At 38.0% G+C, this 18,720-nt stretch overlaps 1 protein-coding gene across 7 annotated transcripts in view; it reads right to left on the bottom strand.

Moving 5' to 3' along the window:
- CADM2 (cell adhesion molecule 2) overlaps positions 1-18,720 on the bottom strand; it is a gene marked incomplete at its 5' end in the record, with an annotated part of 1,250,256 nt that overhangs the window by 97,063 nt on the left and 1,134,473 nt on the right. For all 7 annotated transcript variants that reach the window (XM_079767300.1, XM_079767298.1, XM_079767302.1 and 4 more), the window contains one exon: positions 6,023-6,201. In XM_079767300.1, coding sequence (XP_079623426.1) covers positions 6,023-6,201 — 179 coding nt within the window. The remainder of the gene's footprint in view (positions 1-6,022; positions 6,202-18,720) is intronic.

An 18,720-nucleotide genomic window follows, 5' to 3' on the forward strand; every position in this document is an offset into this window, starting at 1 on the left:
TCTGCCTGCTTGCCTGATTGCCCCTAACCACCTCTGCTTGCCTGACTGATCGCCCCTAACTGCCTCTGGCTCGGCCCCGCCTCTGCGGCTTCGTTGGGAAGGACATCCAGAATGACGTCTGGAAGGTTGTTCGGCTGTCTTGTCTAATTAGCATATTATTCTTTTATTTTTATAGATTATTATTATAGATGTTCATAAAAATAAAATTGCTAGAATAGCAAAATATATATAAATAAAGTAAAAATCTTTATGAAAGATGATGGCTAATTTCATTCAAAATATTATCATGCTACATGAAATAAATCAGTCAGAGAAAGACAAGTATCACATGATCTCACTCATATGTGGAATCTAAGTAACAAAATAAGATGATGAATGGGGTGGATTCAGAAACATGGAAGCATGGGACAGAGTGCAGAATCTTGGAGGGAAAGTAGGTGGGTGGGAGGTAATCAACCAAAGACCTTGTATGCACATATGCATAACCCATGGTCACAGACAATAGGGTACAGAAGGCTTGGGGTGGGGGTGGCAGCGGTGTGGGGGGGTCAATGGGAGGAAAAGGGGAATATATGTAATACTTTCAACAATAAAGAATTATTAAATAAATAAATAAAAACAGAAAAATGTGAAGTTGAAAAATACCAAAAAGAAACAAAATAAGAACAAAAAGCATTAAGATAATGAAGTACTGAATTGTTATAAAAGTATATTCATACAAGTAGGAAATAAAGTAATGGAATACGTTACTAGTAAAACAGTGGCAAAATAATTTTAAATCTTATATGAGGGTTGTAATGGTAATAGGAAAAGTAAATTTGAAGAGAGATGGGGAACATCATAAAAAACTTTTTGGAATAGTGCATCTCAGCTCTGTTATGACCTCTGGGACAACCCTGAGTAGGGTCCTCTGTGGAGTGGATTCTCCACAAATGCTCTAATTGGACTCCCTGTTTCTCTTCTATAATCTGGGTCTTCCATAGTAGTGTAGCTACTGGTACAAGAAGAAATATGTTGCTCATTTTTTTCTACTTGAATAACTGGATTTATCCCTGAACCCCGGGGAGGGCTTTGAGACTGGAGGTGATATTAAAGACTTTCAGCCTTTTTGTCCATCTACCATTTGTATTTTGAAGAGTGGTTACAAATTGCTCTAGGGAAAGTTGAGAAGCAATAATTTTAGGATTTAAGGGAATATAGTAATTTGTGTTCCACACTTTCCTTAGATAGTTTCTCAAAATCTCCCAGGTGATATATGTTTCAAAATAATATTGTTTTAATCTATTGATGACAAATGAATAGGAGCACTTGAATTGCTTCCAACCAGAAAATAAGATTAGCCTACAGTCATTTGTAATTCTCTGCAGCCATCTCTTACATGATAAATAGGTATCTGCTAGGTTCTCTATGCTAGAAGATCCAGATCCAGATAGTCTTTGCTTGGGGAAGACATATTTTATCTAAATCTTTTCAATTGGATGTTGCATCAGAGAAACAAGGATGATTATAACTTTTGTCCTACTCAATATACTATATTACTAATTTTACTATACTGTTAAGTTTTTTATTCTCAGTTAGCAAGGATTTAGATCATTCTTGTTCTTCAATACAGATAACTTAGTTTATGCTTTGAGTACTATTCAGGGAAGGGTATGGGCAGTGAATTATGTGTAACTCATGAGTAAGTTTCACATCAGAGTACTGAAATGATATTGCCCTTGATATAATAAGGTTACTAGTAATATTTTTGGTGAGCTTTTTTCAATATATATATATACAAATATTAAGTTGTCATGACTTTTACCTGAAACTAATACAGCATTCTATCAGTTATACTTCAATAAAAAATAAAATAAAGGACAGATGTGTCAGTCTTAAAATATCTTTAATCCAAAAAAATTTAGCAACAGATTTTTATTTTGATGAAATAGGTTATTGAACTTATTGGTTAAACTCAGTCAAAGTGTTCAAAGGTTCTACATAGAGTTCTGGACACAAAACCGGTTAACTAATCTTAAAATGGGAAAAATTGAAAACAAAAAATTCACATTAATAACAATTTATTATGACACACTACACATGGGTTGGCACCATGTTAACAATCACATTTCAAATTCTGACCAGTTGAGGGCTTATAGACAAGAAATGCATGAATTGCCTACATTAAGGGCCATGACTCTCAAGGGAATTATTACGTAAATAATTCTGTTTCCTTTACTGAACTATGTGGTTGGGAGGCTTTGAAAATATGGTGTCCAGAATCTTTGATTTTTCATAGTATAGTTGTGTTTGTGCAGTATGTGCATGTGCACCATGTGTGGCAAAAGTGACGGTAGTATGAAAGGATAAAAAATGCCAAGATGTGGAAAGAGATCTATGGAAACCTGAGTAAACAAGGAATTCCAAGAATATCATATTTTAATATAATAATAATAATAGTCTAATTTGTGCATATCTATGTACCTGACACTGTGTTGGGTACTTCTATTTATGATACATACCATTAGTTTATGAATAATCCATGAGTGCTGTGTTACTATTTTTAAAAATTCCAGATACTTGGACCACATTCTTGCAGACTTTGAAAATCTACATCATTGTATGGCCATTCTCCTATAGCTCTTCTATTTTGTATCATAATTACTTGAATGCTTAACTTATTTTCAGTGTTAAACTCTACACTTCTTGATTACTATTGACCTTATTTTATAGTGTTTTTTTAAAATATATTTTATTGATTTCTTACAGAGAGGAAGGGAGAGGGATAGAAAGTCAGAAACATCGATGAGAGAGAAACATCGATCAGCTGCCTCCTGCACACCTCCCACTGGAGATGTGCCCGCAACCAAGGTATATGCCCTTGACCAGAATCGAACCTGGGACCCTTGAGTCCGCAGGCGGACACTCTATCCACTGAGCCAAACCGGTCAGGGCTATTTTATAGTGTTTTTATACTCAGTGGATAAATGCTAAATATCTAGTTAGTGAATGAATGAATTTTTCTCTTGATCTGAGTTCTACAAATGGTAAACCAGCAATGCAACAACATAATTCAAGACAATTAATACATATGAAAGTAATCAGTCATTCTAAATAAATAGCAAGATCCTACTAATAACACAAAAATAACTTTAATATCTTTATATAGGCAAACACAGAAGCTTACTGTGCTCACAGAAATTAATATTACAACTATGACTACCGATTTAACATTAATTTTTTTCATTGCTGAGCTTGTTAATAAAAATGCTACTTTCTTTCCTAAAGGAATCTCCATAATGCAAATGTTTCATAAGTATAATGTTTTATCCTACAAGTATTTGCATGTTAAATTTGTGAGGCCCAGAATTTCACACTGGCAGTTTCAAATTGCCATCTAAAGTTCTAATGCTGAAATTTGCAAAGGTGTAATTAGGAAGTGAAATAATAAAACCCTCCAGTGTCCACAATACAAAATGTCAGTGCTGCTAACAATTAAATGTGCTAACATTTAAATAATGAACTTCCATTGACACCCAAAGAATAAAATCTAGCTATTAGGACGACATCTACATAGCAGATGATTTCACAGGAAAGCGCTCATACCTCCATCAAGTTAGGAATCAATAGAACCTAGGGGAGTGTGGTACAAAGGCAAGGTCTCAGCTCCTGAAAGGCCCTTCTATGCTAGAGCTATACTAAATTATCACAGCTAATGTAAAACCAACCGTGGTGTAAAAGATAAATGGGTGAAGTTCTCACAAATGATCATTTATCACTCCATTCCAAAATGCAGACAGCATTCATTATAGATCGAAATGCCACTCAAATTTCACCATTTAGTAGAGTTTTGAAACAGCCAAACCATTAACAGGAGAGAGTAGCTTTTTGTATTTATACAACCAGTGACTAATGAAACATTATACTCAGTGTGCAGAAGGGGTGAAAAAAACACCTTTATTTTGTAATGAACCCAATTGGAGCCCTTTTAAACACAGTGTAATATGGTCTCACTGTTTCATCGAGCCTCTCATTACTTGTGTCGATAATCCTGGGTAAACTACTGTTGAACTTCACAGCATTTATATAGTAGCATGAATAGCATTAATCTATGGGGTGCTTTTGACAAATTGTAGTTCAAAAAGCAAAGCCAAAAATTACTTCTTACAAAGTGCTCAGAAAAGCATTTATTAGAAATGTGTCAACTGCCAACTACCTAAAGGCACTTGGCTACTTAGGAAATCATGCTGTTGGCTGGCTCACAAACACTGGGAACACATAGGAATTTTCCCCACTTGAAGTACTTTAAAAAAACAAACAACATTCTTTTTATTGAAGTATATGATTTTCTGTCACTCCCTTCTAATTCTATATTTTTAATTTCATATTGCTTTTGACATAATGTGACATGCTGTGCAACAATGCCCCAGGCCCCAAAAGACTCTCAGGTGAGAGAAGCACTTAAAAAGTTAAGGGTGAATCTGACTAGACTTCATTTACATGAGTGCATGATCTACACAGCCAGGACAGCATGAATGGAAAGCTACTCCTGAATTATGCTCTAAGGATCTAATTTATCTTCTGGATACACCCAACGATTCCATTCTCTCTGGAAGTAAGGTGGCGGGAGTGTCTACAAGGATTCACCACATTTAATTCCAATATATCAGTCTCATTTGATTAGGCTGATCTTTCTCAAAAGATGGAATATGCACAACTCATAATATGCTAGAAATTAATCTCTCAGCTCTACCTTCAAGATGTTTGTATGACAGTCTAGGATAGTCTATTCACTCAGAACCTCAATTTGCCTTTGATAACAAAGTAGTATTTAGAATTAAGAGATTGTATACACTAAAGCAATTTGGAAGTAGAATATTAGCTTAATATATTAATCTTTATCCAATTTTTACCTACATTACAGTAAAATAAATACCTGGGTAAAAGCATAATATAATTATCATTTTCCTAAATTTAAATATATTTCCAATGAATTAGATTTTACTCCAAAATTATTTTTTTTAACTAACTCATGCTTCTTACAGTATTCTATAATTTAGCCCATGAGAAAATATATCAAATAAACCTACCCTCTTCATTATGTCTAAGATCCACTGGATTTATAACAGCATCATATTTATGCAATACTCATTTGGAATACTCTAATGTGTAGAACACAGTACTAGTCTTAGTAAAGTTTTCTTGGTGAAATATATGAGGAAAATGTTCCACTCCCCATAGCTTCTCTCTTTCTCAGAGATTCACAATGTACCCTGCATATTAAAAAGCTCTGAGAAATTCTTCAACAAAGAAACCTGACTTACTTTGTTTATTGCAATATCTTTCAATCTCATAAAAGTTATCTCCATCCAACAAAATGTTAGTGTTATGTTATAAACAACATAATGTGGTTTTGGAGGTTGGAAAAAGCAGGTACTTTTTCAATCTTGTGTGTTAATATTTATTTCTGAATTTTGTTATATATACTCAAATTCTGAGATTAGTGGAGTGGAAAAAATGTCTGTGGGTGTTTTAAATATTGTTCATAAGAAATTAAGACAGTTGTCATTAATATTGCATACCTCTATTTCTGTTCTATCTCAATAACATTCTATCATTCTTTTTGAAACCAGTTACAGTGATTATAAGTACATTTAAATGACAATACAACCAAAATTAGCTTACGGGAAATATAATCTTTATGATTTTGATTTATAACTAAAAGCATTTATTTGTATAATTGAAAGAAAATCATTAATATAATTTAATAGTCACCACACAAAATTACACAATATATTTGTAATAAGGAAAACTTATCACAAAATTAATTTTTATTTTTAGTGTATCTTTTGATTTCATTTTATTAGTTTGACTTGGAACACTTTAAAAGTAAATCTTGGAGGTATTTACATTTATGAGACCTTCTGAAAGAAAAAGAAAAACCTGTTTAATTTTGTGTATTATTCTAAAGACTTCGATAACTTCAAAAAGTTCTTCAAGGGATTAATTATTTCACATATGATTATGTCCAAAAGGTACTTACCATGTACAATGAGAACATACTCTGCACTGCTTTGGCCAATGGTGTTGGTGGCTTCACATCGATATGTGCCATTATCCGTTTTGTTCAGAAAAAGAATATTTAGCTCTCTACCACTCACAACCATTCGATCAGGATCTGGTAATTCTCCACCATCCTTTGTCCACAAAACAGGTTCTGGCCTATCAGATTTAAACACACGCATAGTTAGAAAAAAAAATGCTACGTATTTTGTGAATTAAATAAATCAAGCAATTTATAAATGTTTAACACCCATTTTGTGCATAAACATGTGCTAACTTCTATAAGGTGCCAAGAGAACCATTATGCACTCACTCAGAAGATTTGAAGGGATGACAAATATACTTTAATTCTATCCTGCTTAACTAGGCAGGATATGCATTTCCTTAGACATGCACTAAGAAAGTAATTTGTTGAGTCATCATAGGAGTTCCTGATATATAGCAGTTCCTGTGGCCCTGATCTGCTGCTAATGACTCAAACTTGCTAATGCTTGGAGAACTGCCCTTGAGCTATTGGAACAGCTTTTTCCCCAGAGGTACCTGGGATGATACTTTTGCACCAGGGCCGCCATTGTGACACAGTTGTTGCCTGAGACCACTTAAAGATTTCCCCCTTCGTCTCTCCTGCTTTTCTTATTCCTCTAAATGTTATTATTGATAGTTCTCTCATTTTTATCCTAGTTTTATTACTATACAATTAACATATAATGCTGTATTAGCTTAAGGTATACAACATAATGATTTAACATTTGCATATATTTCAAAATGATTACCACAATGAGATTAGCTAACATCCATAGCCTCACATAGTTATAATTTTTGTGTGTGATGAGAACTTTTAAAATTACTGTTAGCAATTTCCAGATATATAATACAGTATTTTTAACTATAGTAATCACGTTGTACATTAGATCCCCAGGAGTTTTTATTTTATAACTGGAAGTTAGTACCTTTTGATTACATTCACACATTTCCCCTGCTCCCATCCCCATCTATGGCCTCTTTTATTCAACATTGTATTTGATGTCTTATCCAGAGAAATCAAGCAGGAAAAATAAAGAGCACCCAAATCAGAAAGGAAAAAGTAAAATCCACTATTTGTAGATGGCATGGTACATATAGAAAACCCTAAAGACTTTACCCCCACACTTCTCCCAAATATAAACTGTTAGAACTAAGTGAATTCAGTAAAGTTGCAGACTACAGAATAAATATACAAAAATGAATACATTTCTATATAGTAACAACAAACTATCAGAAAAATAAATCAAGAAAACAACCCCATTTACAAGTGAATCAAAAAGAATAAAATACTTAGGAAAAATTTAATCATAGGTGAAAGATATGTACACTGAAAACTGTAAGACATTGATGAAAAACATTAAAGAAGGCACATGAATTGAAATATATTTAATGTTTATGAATTAGGAAATTAATATTGTTAAAATACCCATACTACCCAAGCCATCTACAGATTCAATGCAATCGCTATAAAAATTTCAATGACATTTTTCCAAGAAACAAAACAATAATCCTAAAATTTTCATGAACCACAAAAGACCCCAAATAACCAAGCAATTTTAAGGAAGAAGAAAACTATCTAGAGGGATTACATTTTCTGGTTCCAAACTACATTACAAATCTATAGTAATTAAAACAGTATAATATTGGCATAAATACAGATATATACATCAATGGAACAGAATAAAGAACCCAAAAATAAACCCATGCATATATGGTCAATTAATTTTGACTAAGGAGTCAAGAATACACAATGGAGAAAGGACAGTTTCTTAAATAAATGATGCTGTTAAAACTGCAAAAATAAATAAATAAATAAAGCTGGATTACTATCTTACACAATACACAAACGTTATCGCAAAATGAATGACAGAGTTGAATGTACGATCTGAAACTATCAAACTTCGAGGAGAAAACATAGACAGCAAGCTCCTTGATATTGATCTTGACAGTATTTTTTGGGTTTAATACCAAAAGCAAAGGCAACAAAAACAAAAATAAATATGTGACTGTGTGTGTTCCATGCCATTAAGTCAACTCCTGGTGACCATATGAATGAGTGATGTCCACAATGTCTTGTCCTTAATAGCCCTGCTTAGCTCCTGTAGACTCCTGCCTATCGCTTCTTTTATGGAGTGAATCTCTCTCATATTTGTTGTTCCTCTTTTCCTGCTGCCTCAATTTTTCCAAGCATTGCTGTTGGTTGGTTTGTTGTTTTCCCAGAGAATCGTGCCTTTTCATTATGTGCCCAAAGTAGGACAGCTTTTGTGTTTTTGTAATTTTTGCCTCCAACAATGTTTCAGGTTTAATTTGCTCTAGAACACACTTATTCACCTACATGGAGGTCCAGGTATCTTAGAGCTCTCCTCCAACACCATATTTCAAATGAATCAATTGTTTTCCTTTTAGCCATCGTCATTGTTCAACTTTGGCACCCGACTAACCATAGCAACTGGGGATACTTTAATGTAAATGATCTTAGCTTTTGTCTCCAATGACACATCTTTTCTCTTGATCTTTCCTAATTCTTCCATTGCTGCCCTTCCAAGTCTCAGCTTTCTCTTAAATTCATGAATGCAGTCTTCATTTAAATTAATGACTGAACCAAGACAAGCAAAATCTTTAACACTTTCAATATGTAAAGTCATGCATTTCTTTTGCAGTCTGATGTTTGTTTTCTTGATGTTCAAATGCATTGCTGCTTTGGTACTTTCTTCTTTCATTTTCATCAGAAGCTTCTTCAAATCATTGCTACTTTCTGCCAATAAAATACGTCATCTGCATATCTTAAGTTACTGATATTTCTTCCACCTATTTTTACTCCTCCTTCCTCTGAATTTAGCCACATTTTTTATATGATATGCTCTGTGTACAGATTAAACAAATAGAGAGATAAAAATGCATTCATGTCTGACATATTTGCCTATAGGAAGTCACTCTGTCTCTCCGTATTCTATCCTGACAGTGGCTTCCAGTCTGCAACACTGTTTATGTATCCGGATGATCAAGTGCTGGGGCACGTCACTTTCTTTTAGAACAACCCCTAGTTTTCAGGATCCATGCAGCCAGAGGCTTTTCTGTAGTCTATAAAACATAGACTAACATTCTTCTGGAATTCTTTGGAGCACTCCAGTATCCAGCAAATGTTTGCGATTAGATTTTGAATGTCTTTTATCTTTTTGAGTCCAGCATTTCTTGCTCCAGGTAAGGTAGAAGAAGCCTTCATTGCATTACCTTGAGCATCACTTCACTTGTGTGGAAAATTAGAGCAATGGTCCTTAGGTATTGCACTTCTTGGAATCTCATTTATTGAAAATGAGGATGTATAGTGAATATTTTCAGTCTGTAGGCCATCGTTTGGTTTTCCATATTTGTTGATATATCCTTGTTAGGATATTGACAGATTCAGTCTCTGTGGCTTGAAATAATCCTATCAGTATGACATCTACCCATAGTGATTTTCTTGTCCTCAATACTTTCCGGGTAGCTTTCACTTCAGTTTCTGGAATCATAGGTTCTTCCATATAGGAATGTTTTTCAAAGATGTCTGTCATCATTTTGTCTCTTCTGTATAGATTTTCAATAGATTGTTTCCACCTTCCTTTTATGTTCTCTTGGTTAAGGAATTTTCTTCCTTAGTCATTCAGCATTAGTCTAGGTTTGAATTTTCCAAATCTTCTGGTAGAGAGCTCTTGTTTTTCCTTTTCTGTTGTTCTCTTTTATCTCCTTACATTGACTAATGTAATAGTTCTCTTTATCTCTACATGATACTTATTGAAAAACTGCATTCAGGATTCCAACCCTGCTTTTGTCATCTTTTACTTTTGCTTCTTGCCTGTCTTGAACAATTTTTAGTGTTTCTTCTGTCATTTATGACAGTTTGTCTTTCCTTGTTACCACTAGCATTGCTTTTTCATATTCTTTCTTAATAATATTTCTAGTGTCAGACCACATTTCTTCTAGTTCTTGATTAAGTTTAACAGTGCAAATATCTTTTTTTATGAGGACTTTAAACCCATCAGGGATGTTATTTGTATTATATTCTGACACTACCATTCTTTCAGAGCTCTTCTTCAGCTTCACCTTAATGTTTTATATTCACAGTTTGTGCTCAGTACCACGATCAACTAATACCTCGTTTTGTTTTGGCAGAGTGATTTGGGGGTCAAAACCACATATGGGACTACATCAAACTAAAAAGCTTCTTCACAACATAGAATACCATTGAGAAAATCAAAAGACAACCTCCAGAATGGAATAAGTTATTTTCAAATCATATATTTGATAAGAGTTACAGATCCAAAATATACAAAGAATGGATACATCTTTATAACAAATAAATAAATAAATAAATAAATAAATAAATAAATAAATAAAATAAACAGGGAAACTGAAAAAACATTTTTCCAAGGAAGACATGCAAATGACCAACAAGGTATGCAATATCACTAATCATCTGGAAAATACAAAGCAAAACAACACTGAGATATCAGCTAATACATGTTTTGATGACTTATCATCAAACAAAAAGAACAAGAAATACAAGAGTTGCAGAAGATTTGAAAAATAAGAAACCCTTTTGCACTGTTGTTGAGAATGTTAATTGTTGAAACCACTATGCAAAATAATATGAAGATTACTGAAAAAAAATCAAAAATAGAAATATCACATGTTCCACCAAATCCATGCTGGGTATTTATCCTAAAGAAATGAAATCACTATCTCAAAAAGATATATGCATCCTTATGTTCATTGCAGCATTATTTACTTAGCCAAGACATGGAAACACCTACGTGACCATCAATGGATAAGTGAATAAAGAAAATATATTCCAGATAGAGTAAGTATTCAGCCCCCCCCCTCCCCCCCAAAAAAAGGATATCTTTCCCTTTGAAATGAGATGAATAAACCTTGAGGGCATTATACTAAGTATTAAAAGTCAAACAGATAATGATAAATACTTTGTGATCTCATTTATATGTGGAATCTAAACACATACACACACACACACACAGAGATTAAAAAAAAAACCTGAATTAATTGAAATCTCTTTGAATCGTATACTTGCAAAACAATTCCCATCTCAAAATTTGTTTTTAGGGAAGAAGGCATAAATAAATCATGGATTTCTGCCTTTGAAGATTTCAAAGTGTTTTATAATTATGAATGGTGAGAATGGATACTAATAATATCTACCACCATGTGTTGATGATGGTAATTATCCAAAATACTTTACATACATTTTCTTTTTTTTTCTTTTTTTTTTCAATTTTTTATTAAGGTATTATATGTGTACATATCTTACCATTGCCCTCCCCACACCCCACTCCCATATATGCCCCCACCCCCCAGAGTTTTGCATCCATTGGTTATGCTTATATGCATGCATACAAGTCCTTCGGTTGATCTCTTATCTCCCCCACCTCTCCCTAACCTTCCCCTTGTAATTTGACAGTCTGTTTGATGCTTTACTGTCTCTGTATCTATCTTTTTGTTCAAGTTTATAATGTTCTTTATTATCCATAAATGAGTGAGATCATGTGGTATTTTTCTTTCATTGACTGACTTATTTCACTTAACATAATGTTCTCCAATTCCTCCCAGGTTGCTGCAAATGATGAGAATTCCTTCTTTTTTATGGCAGCATAGTATTCCATTGTGTAGATGTACCACAGTTTTCTGATCCAGTCATCTGCTGACGGGCACCTAGGCTGTTTCCAAATCTTAGCTATGGTGAATTGTGCTGCTATGAACATAGGGGTGCATATATCCTTTCTAATTGGTGTTTCTAGTTTCTTCGGATATATTCCCAGGAGTGGGATTACTGGGTCAAATGGGAGTTCCATTTTCAGTTTTTTGAGGAAACTCCAAAATGTTCTCCACAGTGGCTGCACCAGTCTGCAATCCCACCAGCAGTGCACGAGGGTTCCTTTTTCTCCGCATCCTCGCCAACACTTGTCGTTTGTTGATTTGTTGATGATAGCCATTCTGACAGGTGTGAGATGGTACCGCATTGTTGTTTTGATTTGCATCTCTCGGATAATTAGTGACGTTGAGCATGTTTTCATGTGTCTCTTGGCCTTCCTTCTGTCTTCTTTTGAAAAGATTCTATTTAGGTCTGTTGCCCATTTTTTTATTGGATCATTTATCTTCCTTTTATTAAGTTGTATAAGCTGCCTGTAGATGTTGGAGATTAAACCTTTATCAGTGATGCCATTTGCAAATATGTTCTCCCATGCAGTGGGCCTTCTTGTTGTTTTGTTGATGGTTTCTTTTGCTGTGAAAAAGCTACTTTACATACATTTTCTACAATCCTCACAAGAACACTTTGGTACATATAGTTTAAAAACTTTAATGCAGCCCATCCAGCATAGCTCAGTGGTTGAGTGTGACCTATGAAACAGGAGGTCAGGGTTTTGATACCAGTCAGGGTATGTGCCTGGATTATGAGCTCAATCCCCAAAGGGGTGTGTAGGAGGCAGCCAATCAATAATTCTCTCTCATTGATGTTTCTATCTCTCTCTCTCCCTCTCCCTTCCTCTTTGAAATCAATAAAAATATATTTTAAAAAATTAATGCACATAAGGAGATTAGAGATGTATCTAAATTCTGTTCTGACTCCATTTTAAATGCTTAGTGTACTATCTTGTGCTTTCTAACATGGTGAATATTTTCCTAGTTCTTCAGAATTTTCTAATTTAAACATAATTTAATCACATCATCTACAATTATTTTTGGAAAATATTTAATTATTTGTTTATTTTGGAGAAAACACTGAAGTTATGGATACAATTAGAATATATGTCTTGTTAAGTGGTGGCTATAACTATCATAGATTTTCTGAGAAAAAGATTACATTTTTTTGACAAAATTTTGTCAAACAGATAAAATTTGTGAACCAAATAATAATAAATATTGGAAATCCTATTGAAACAAGCAGATTGGCAATGTTATAAAAGAACTAGAGGCCTAGCAAGCGAAATCGTGCGAGACCCAGACCTGCCATGCCAGCGGGACTCAGACTTCCTCCTGCCATGCTGGTGGGACCCAGATTGACTCCTGCCGCTCTGGTGAGACACAGACTCCTGCCACAGTATGAGACCGAGACCTGCTACACAGCAAGACCCATCAATGCACCTCCTGGTGACCGGTTGTTTGGTTGTTCCAGCATTCCGGCATTCTGGCATTACAGCCACTGGCATTTTATAATATAGACTAGAGGCCCGGTGCATGAAAATTTATGCACTGGAGGGGGGGGGTCCCTCAGCCCGGCCTGCCCCCTGTCACTGTCCGGGAGCCCTCAAGGACTGGAGGCGACCCAGCGATCAGGTGAAGGCGACGCCCATCACATCTCTGCTGCTGACACTGCTGGCAGTGCAAGCCTCAGCCAGCCCTGGTTACCTGAACCCTGGGAAGCCCTGGGCAGCTGGGAAGCCGCCATCCGAGGCTTGCCTGAACCTCAGGCCGGCCCTGGGTGGCTCGGGGACAGAGGGGACTGGGGACTTCAGAGGCCTTGCTGCGTGCCTGCTGCCCCTGCGGGGCTGAGGGGACTGGGCGCCACCATCTTGTGGCTGTGGGCGCCGCCATCTTTGAGGGTGTGACAGTCAATTAGCATATCCCCTCCTTATTGACTGTGGGTGCCGCTATCTTTGCAACAGCATGAGGGTCAATTAACATATTCCCTCTTTATGAGATATGATTGCTTAGTTTAAGTAGTAAGAACTTGGAGAAAGAACAAAGAAGACAGTTTTATTAGGACTGTACTCATGAAACTTTTTGAAAGAGGATTCTATGGAAAAAAAAAAAAAGTTGAATAAGAACTAGTTGTCCAAACCTATTAGAAAATCTAATAATTTATATCATCTAATTATATGGACAACTTACTTTCACAGTATCTCTTATAAAAGCCACACCATTAATACTTCTTGATTTGATTCATATATCTAACATGTGCTAGTTATTATTTGCATTTAGAAATTTTTATTTTAAAACTGATAGCCTGAATAATCTTGTACCATGAACTTCCTTTGAGATTCAATAAAACCATCACTCCATGCATTAAACTGAAATATTAGAAGCTGTGTTCTTTCTACAAAGCCACATTTAACCAACTTTAAAGTTACAGTTAATTACTACTTAATGGAGTTATTTTATTATATTAAGAGGCTATACTTCATTGATGTATAAATAAGATTTTTTAAACACACACAGATATGATTATATGCATATAAACATACAATTTCATAAACTTAAAAATCATGGTACCCAAATCCAAAGTGTCATAATTTCTCTCTGCCTGTGTTCATAAGCTTTTATTCATATTTTAATGACTCTGTAAATATGTAATTAAATGTAGACATATCTTTTAAAATTGTGTGTATAAAAATAAAGTTAAAGACTTAGGTACATTTTCAAGTTGCCAATGTTTATATATATAAAAAAAAACTTTTAAAAAGCCTCTGTTTTAAGAAATAATGAAAAAATAAATAAAAGTAGTGTCACTGCTGACACTAACATTGCAGATTTATAGATCCTACAATGTATGGTAGTAAATCTTCAAGATGGCAAAAATGTTAGCACTGTAAGATATGATATTAATGAAATGAAAGTTAGAGTGTATGCATTGATTAAAAATAAGCTACACATATGCCAATTAGTACTTAAAATCATCAAACTTCTCAGTCATCATAAAAATATGAAGTGGTTCAGCCAGTCTTGATACAATTTGTGTTTTATCTTAATAAAGAGGGCCCCTAGGCGTTTTCTAGTTGGAACCCAGAAATGATTGAGTTTCTTGCTGCAATGAGTAACATTCTTTCCTGCTATTCCGGCAACCAAAAGAGATCATTGAAAAAGTGGTTCCAGAGTACAGTTCCTATGGGATAAGGCTGGAAAGAATAGGAGCTAGACAGTAGTCTTAACAGAATCAGGCATTGCACCGTTTAACTTCATAGCGAGAAAAATATATGTAGTTGATCCAGGGAGTTTCCCCCTTTAAAAGCCCAAATATTTAGAAGTGGAAAATGTAGGCAGTCCTCGGGTTATGACAGACTTGACGTATGTCGTTTTGTGGTTACATTGCCATCTCCCATTTATTTATAAAAAAAAAAAAAAAGTGCCGTCATTTCGATATATGGACATATGTGCTTTATATTTGTTATTATTTATTTACCACAAGCAAAGGTCAGGAATTGTTATATTTATTTTAATTTTTTTTACTGTTTCACTTCATTATTACTGTGTATAAGCTCCATGTGAGTGATGTAGGTGCTTATGTAGGTGAGTTCTGACTTACGGCGAAAATCGCGTTAAGTCACTCTGAAGGAACGGATCTCCAACGTGACCCGAGGACCTACTGTATTCGATATGAGATGAAATTTGATTTACATTTCTATCTACCAAATCTATAGGATTAAAAATATGTTTTATTTTCCCATGTACCTAAAGACATTTTTGTAGCAGTTTCTTCCTAAAATGACAGAAAACAAACAAACTAAAAAAAGAAACCAAATATGCTCATACATTTATTCTCTTGTATTCCAAGGCTTTGCTTAAGTTTTTTAGTCATATATATATATATATATCTCCTCTAATTAACCATCACTCCGCTACATAAGCCACACCCACCAGCCAAGCCACGCCCACCAGCCAATCAGGGCGAATATGCAAATTAACCCCAATCCAAGATGGCTACAGCCAGAGAGAGCAAGGTTTCCCAGGTAACAGAGTAAGCCAAGCTTTCCATAGCCGTTGCAGGCCTAAGCCTCCACTCAAGCTACAAAGTTTCAATTACAGAAGGTAAACAAATTCAAACAAATGGCGGCAGAATGGAGCTTGAGAGAGCAGGCCAGGGTTGCCGGCGGCAACAGGGGAAGCAAAGCTTTCCGCACACCCTGGCCGGGCTCACCCGCTTAAGGCAACAAAGTTTCAATTGTAGAAGGTGAATTAACTGCCACAGAAATGGCTGCCGGAGCCCCAGGCTTGGCTCCGCTCCAGGCTACAAAGTTTCAATTGTAGAAGGAAAATAAATTCCAGATACCAGGGCCTCTGCTTGGGTTGCCAGGGGGCGTGGCCGGCCTGCAAACCACCACAGGCCCCTCGCTCAGGCCGCCCCACACCCCAAGGGAACCCCCACCCTTATCTGTGACACCCTTCAGGGCAAACCAGCTGGCCCCCACCCGTGCACCAGGCCTCTATCCTATCTAATAAAAGAGTACTATACAGATTGATCATCACTGCAACACACAATATAGCTGCCCCCATGTGGTCAAAGATCCTGCCCCCATGTGGACACAAGATGGCCACCACAAGATGGCCAGCAGGGGAGGGCAGTTGGGAGGCACCCAGCCTGCAAGGGAGGGCAGTTGTGAGGGACCAGGCTTGCAAGGGAGGGCAGTTGGGAGGCACCCTGCTTGCAAGGGAGGGCAGTTGGAGGTGATCAACCCTGCAGGAGAGGGCAGTTAGGGGTGACCAGGCTGGCAGAGGAGGGAAGTTGGGGGCAAACAGGCTGGCAGGGGAGCAGTTAAGCATCAACCAGGCTGGCAGCGGAGTGGTTAGGGGGTGATCAGGCTGGCAGGCAGAAGCGGTTAGGGGCAATCAGGAAGGCAGGCAGGCAAGCAGTTGGAGCCAGCAGTCCTGGATTGTGAGAGGGATGTCCGACTGCCCGTTTAGGCCCGATCCTGGTGGGATCGGGCCTAAACGGGCAGTCGGACATCCCTCCAGGAGTCCCAGATTGGAGAGGGTACAGGCTGGGCTGAGGGACAACCCCCCGCCGTGCACGAATTTCGTGCACCGGGCTTCTAGTATACACACACACACACACACACACACACACACACACACACACACACACGAGGCCCGGTGCACAAAATTCGTGCATGGGGGTGGGTGTCCCTCAGCCCAGCCTGCACCCTCTCCAATCTGGGACCCCTCAAGGGATATCTGACTGCCAGTTCAGGCCCGATCCCAGTAGGATCGGGCCTAAATGAGCAGTCAATCATCCCTCTCACAATCCAGGACTGCTGGCTCCCAACTGCTTGCCTGCCTGCCTTCCTGATTGGTCCTAACCGCTTCTGCCTGCCAGCTTATCAACCCCTAACCACTCCCCTGACAACTTGATTGATGCCTAACTGCTCCCCTGTCGGCCTGATTGCCCCTAACTTCCCTCCCTTGAAGGCCTGGTCAACCCTAACTGTCCTCACCTGCAGGCATGGGTCCCCCCTAACTGCCCTTCCCTGCAGGCCTGGTCGCTCCCTGCAGGCTTAATCCCTCTCAACTGCCCTCCCTTGCAGGCCTGGTCCCTCCCAACTGCCCTCCCCTGCCTGCCATCTTGTGGCGGCCAGCTTGTGTCCACATGGGGGCAGCCATCTTGTTTGTTGGAGTGATGGTCAATTTGCATATTGCTCTTTTATTAGATAGGATAGAGGCTGGGTGCACGGGTGGGGGCCGGCTGGTTTGCCCTGAAGTGTGTCTCAGATCATGTTGGGGGTTCCCTTGGGGCGTGGGGTGGCCTGGGCAAGGGGCCTTTTGGTGGTTTGCAGGCCGGTGACCCAAGCAGAGGCCCTAGTATCTGGGATTCATTTATCTTCTATAATTGAAACTTTGTAGCCTTGAGTGGAGTCCAGGGCCGGCCAGGGTGTTCAGGAAGCTTGGCTTCCTCCATTGCCGGGGAAACCCAAGCCTCCTGCTTGCTCCGTGGCCACAGCCATCTTGGTTGGGTTAATTTGTCTACTTCCTCCTAATTGGCTTGTGGGCATGGCTTGTGGGTGTAGCGGAGATACAGTCGATTTGCATATTACTCTTTTATTAGATTGATATATATATATATATATATATATATATATATATATATATATACTAGAGGCTGAATGCACAAAATTTGTGCATGAAGGGGCTTTCCCTCAGCTCAGCCTGCACCCACTCCAATTGGGGACTCCTCAGAGGATGTGCAACTGCTGGTTTAGGCCCAATCCCTGTGCCTAAATCAGTGGTTGGACATCCCTCTCTCAATCTGGGACTGCTGGCTCCTAACCACTTACCTGCTTGCCTGCCTGATTACCTCTAACCCCTCTGCCTGCCTGCCTGATCACCCCTAAACTCTCTGCCTGCCTGCCTGATAACCCCTAACTGCCTCTGCCTGCCTGCCTGATTTCCTCTAACTGCCCTCTCCTGCTGGCCTGATAGAGCCCCCAACTGCTCTCCCCTGCTGGTCTAATCTCACCCACAACTGTCTCTGCCTGCCTGATCACCCCTAACTGCCCTCCCTTGCTGGCCTGATCTTGCCCCCAACTGCCCTCCCCTGCCAGCCTGGTTGCCCCCAACTGCCCTCCCCTGCCAGCCTGATCTCTCCCCTAACTGCTCACCCCTGCCGGCCAATTTGATTCTGATTGGTCAGTTTCTATGCCAGTCAGTGTCAAAAGTTCTACCTCCTAGGCAGTCATCAGCTCTTTACATTCACCCAGATTTGGTTCTGATTGGTCAGTTTCTATGCCAGTCAGTGTTTCTGGGCCTGTAAACGGGGCCTGATCAGAAAGGCTGGGCTGATAAGCAGCCCCGATGGAGGCCTGGAGAGAAATGGAGGCATGGCTGTTGGCCAGGCCAGGAGAGAAAGAGAGGCAAGTTCTGATCAATGGCTGCCACAGAGGCTACTTATCAGAT

This window comes from Cnephaeus nilssonii, assembly GCF_951640355.1.
Source record: "Cnephaeus nilssonii genome assembly, chromosome: 3".
NCBI lineage: Eukaryota > Metazoa > Chordata > Mammalia > Chiroptera > Vespertilionidae > Cnephaeus > Cnephaeus nilssonii.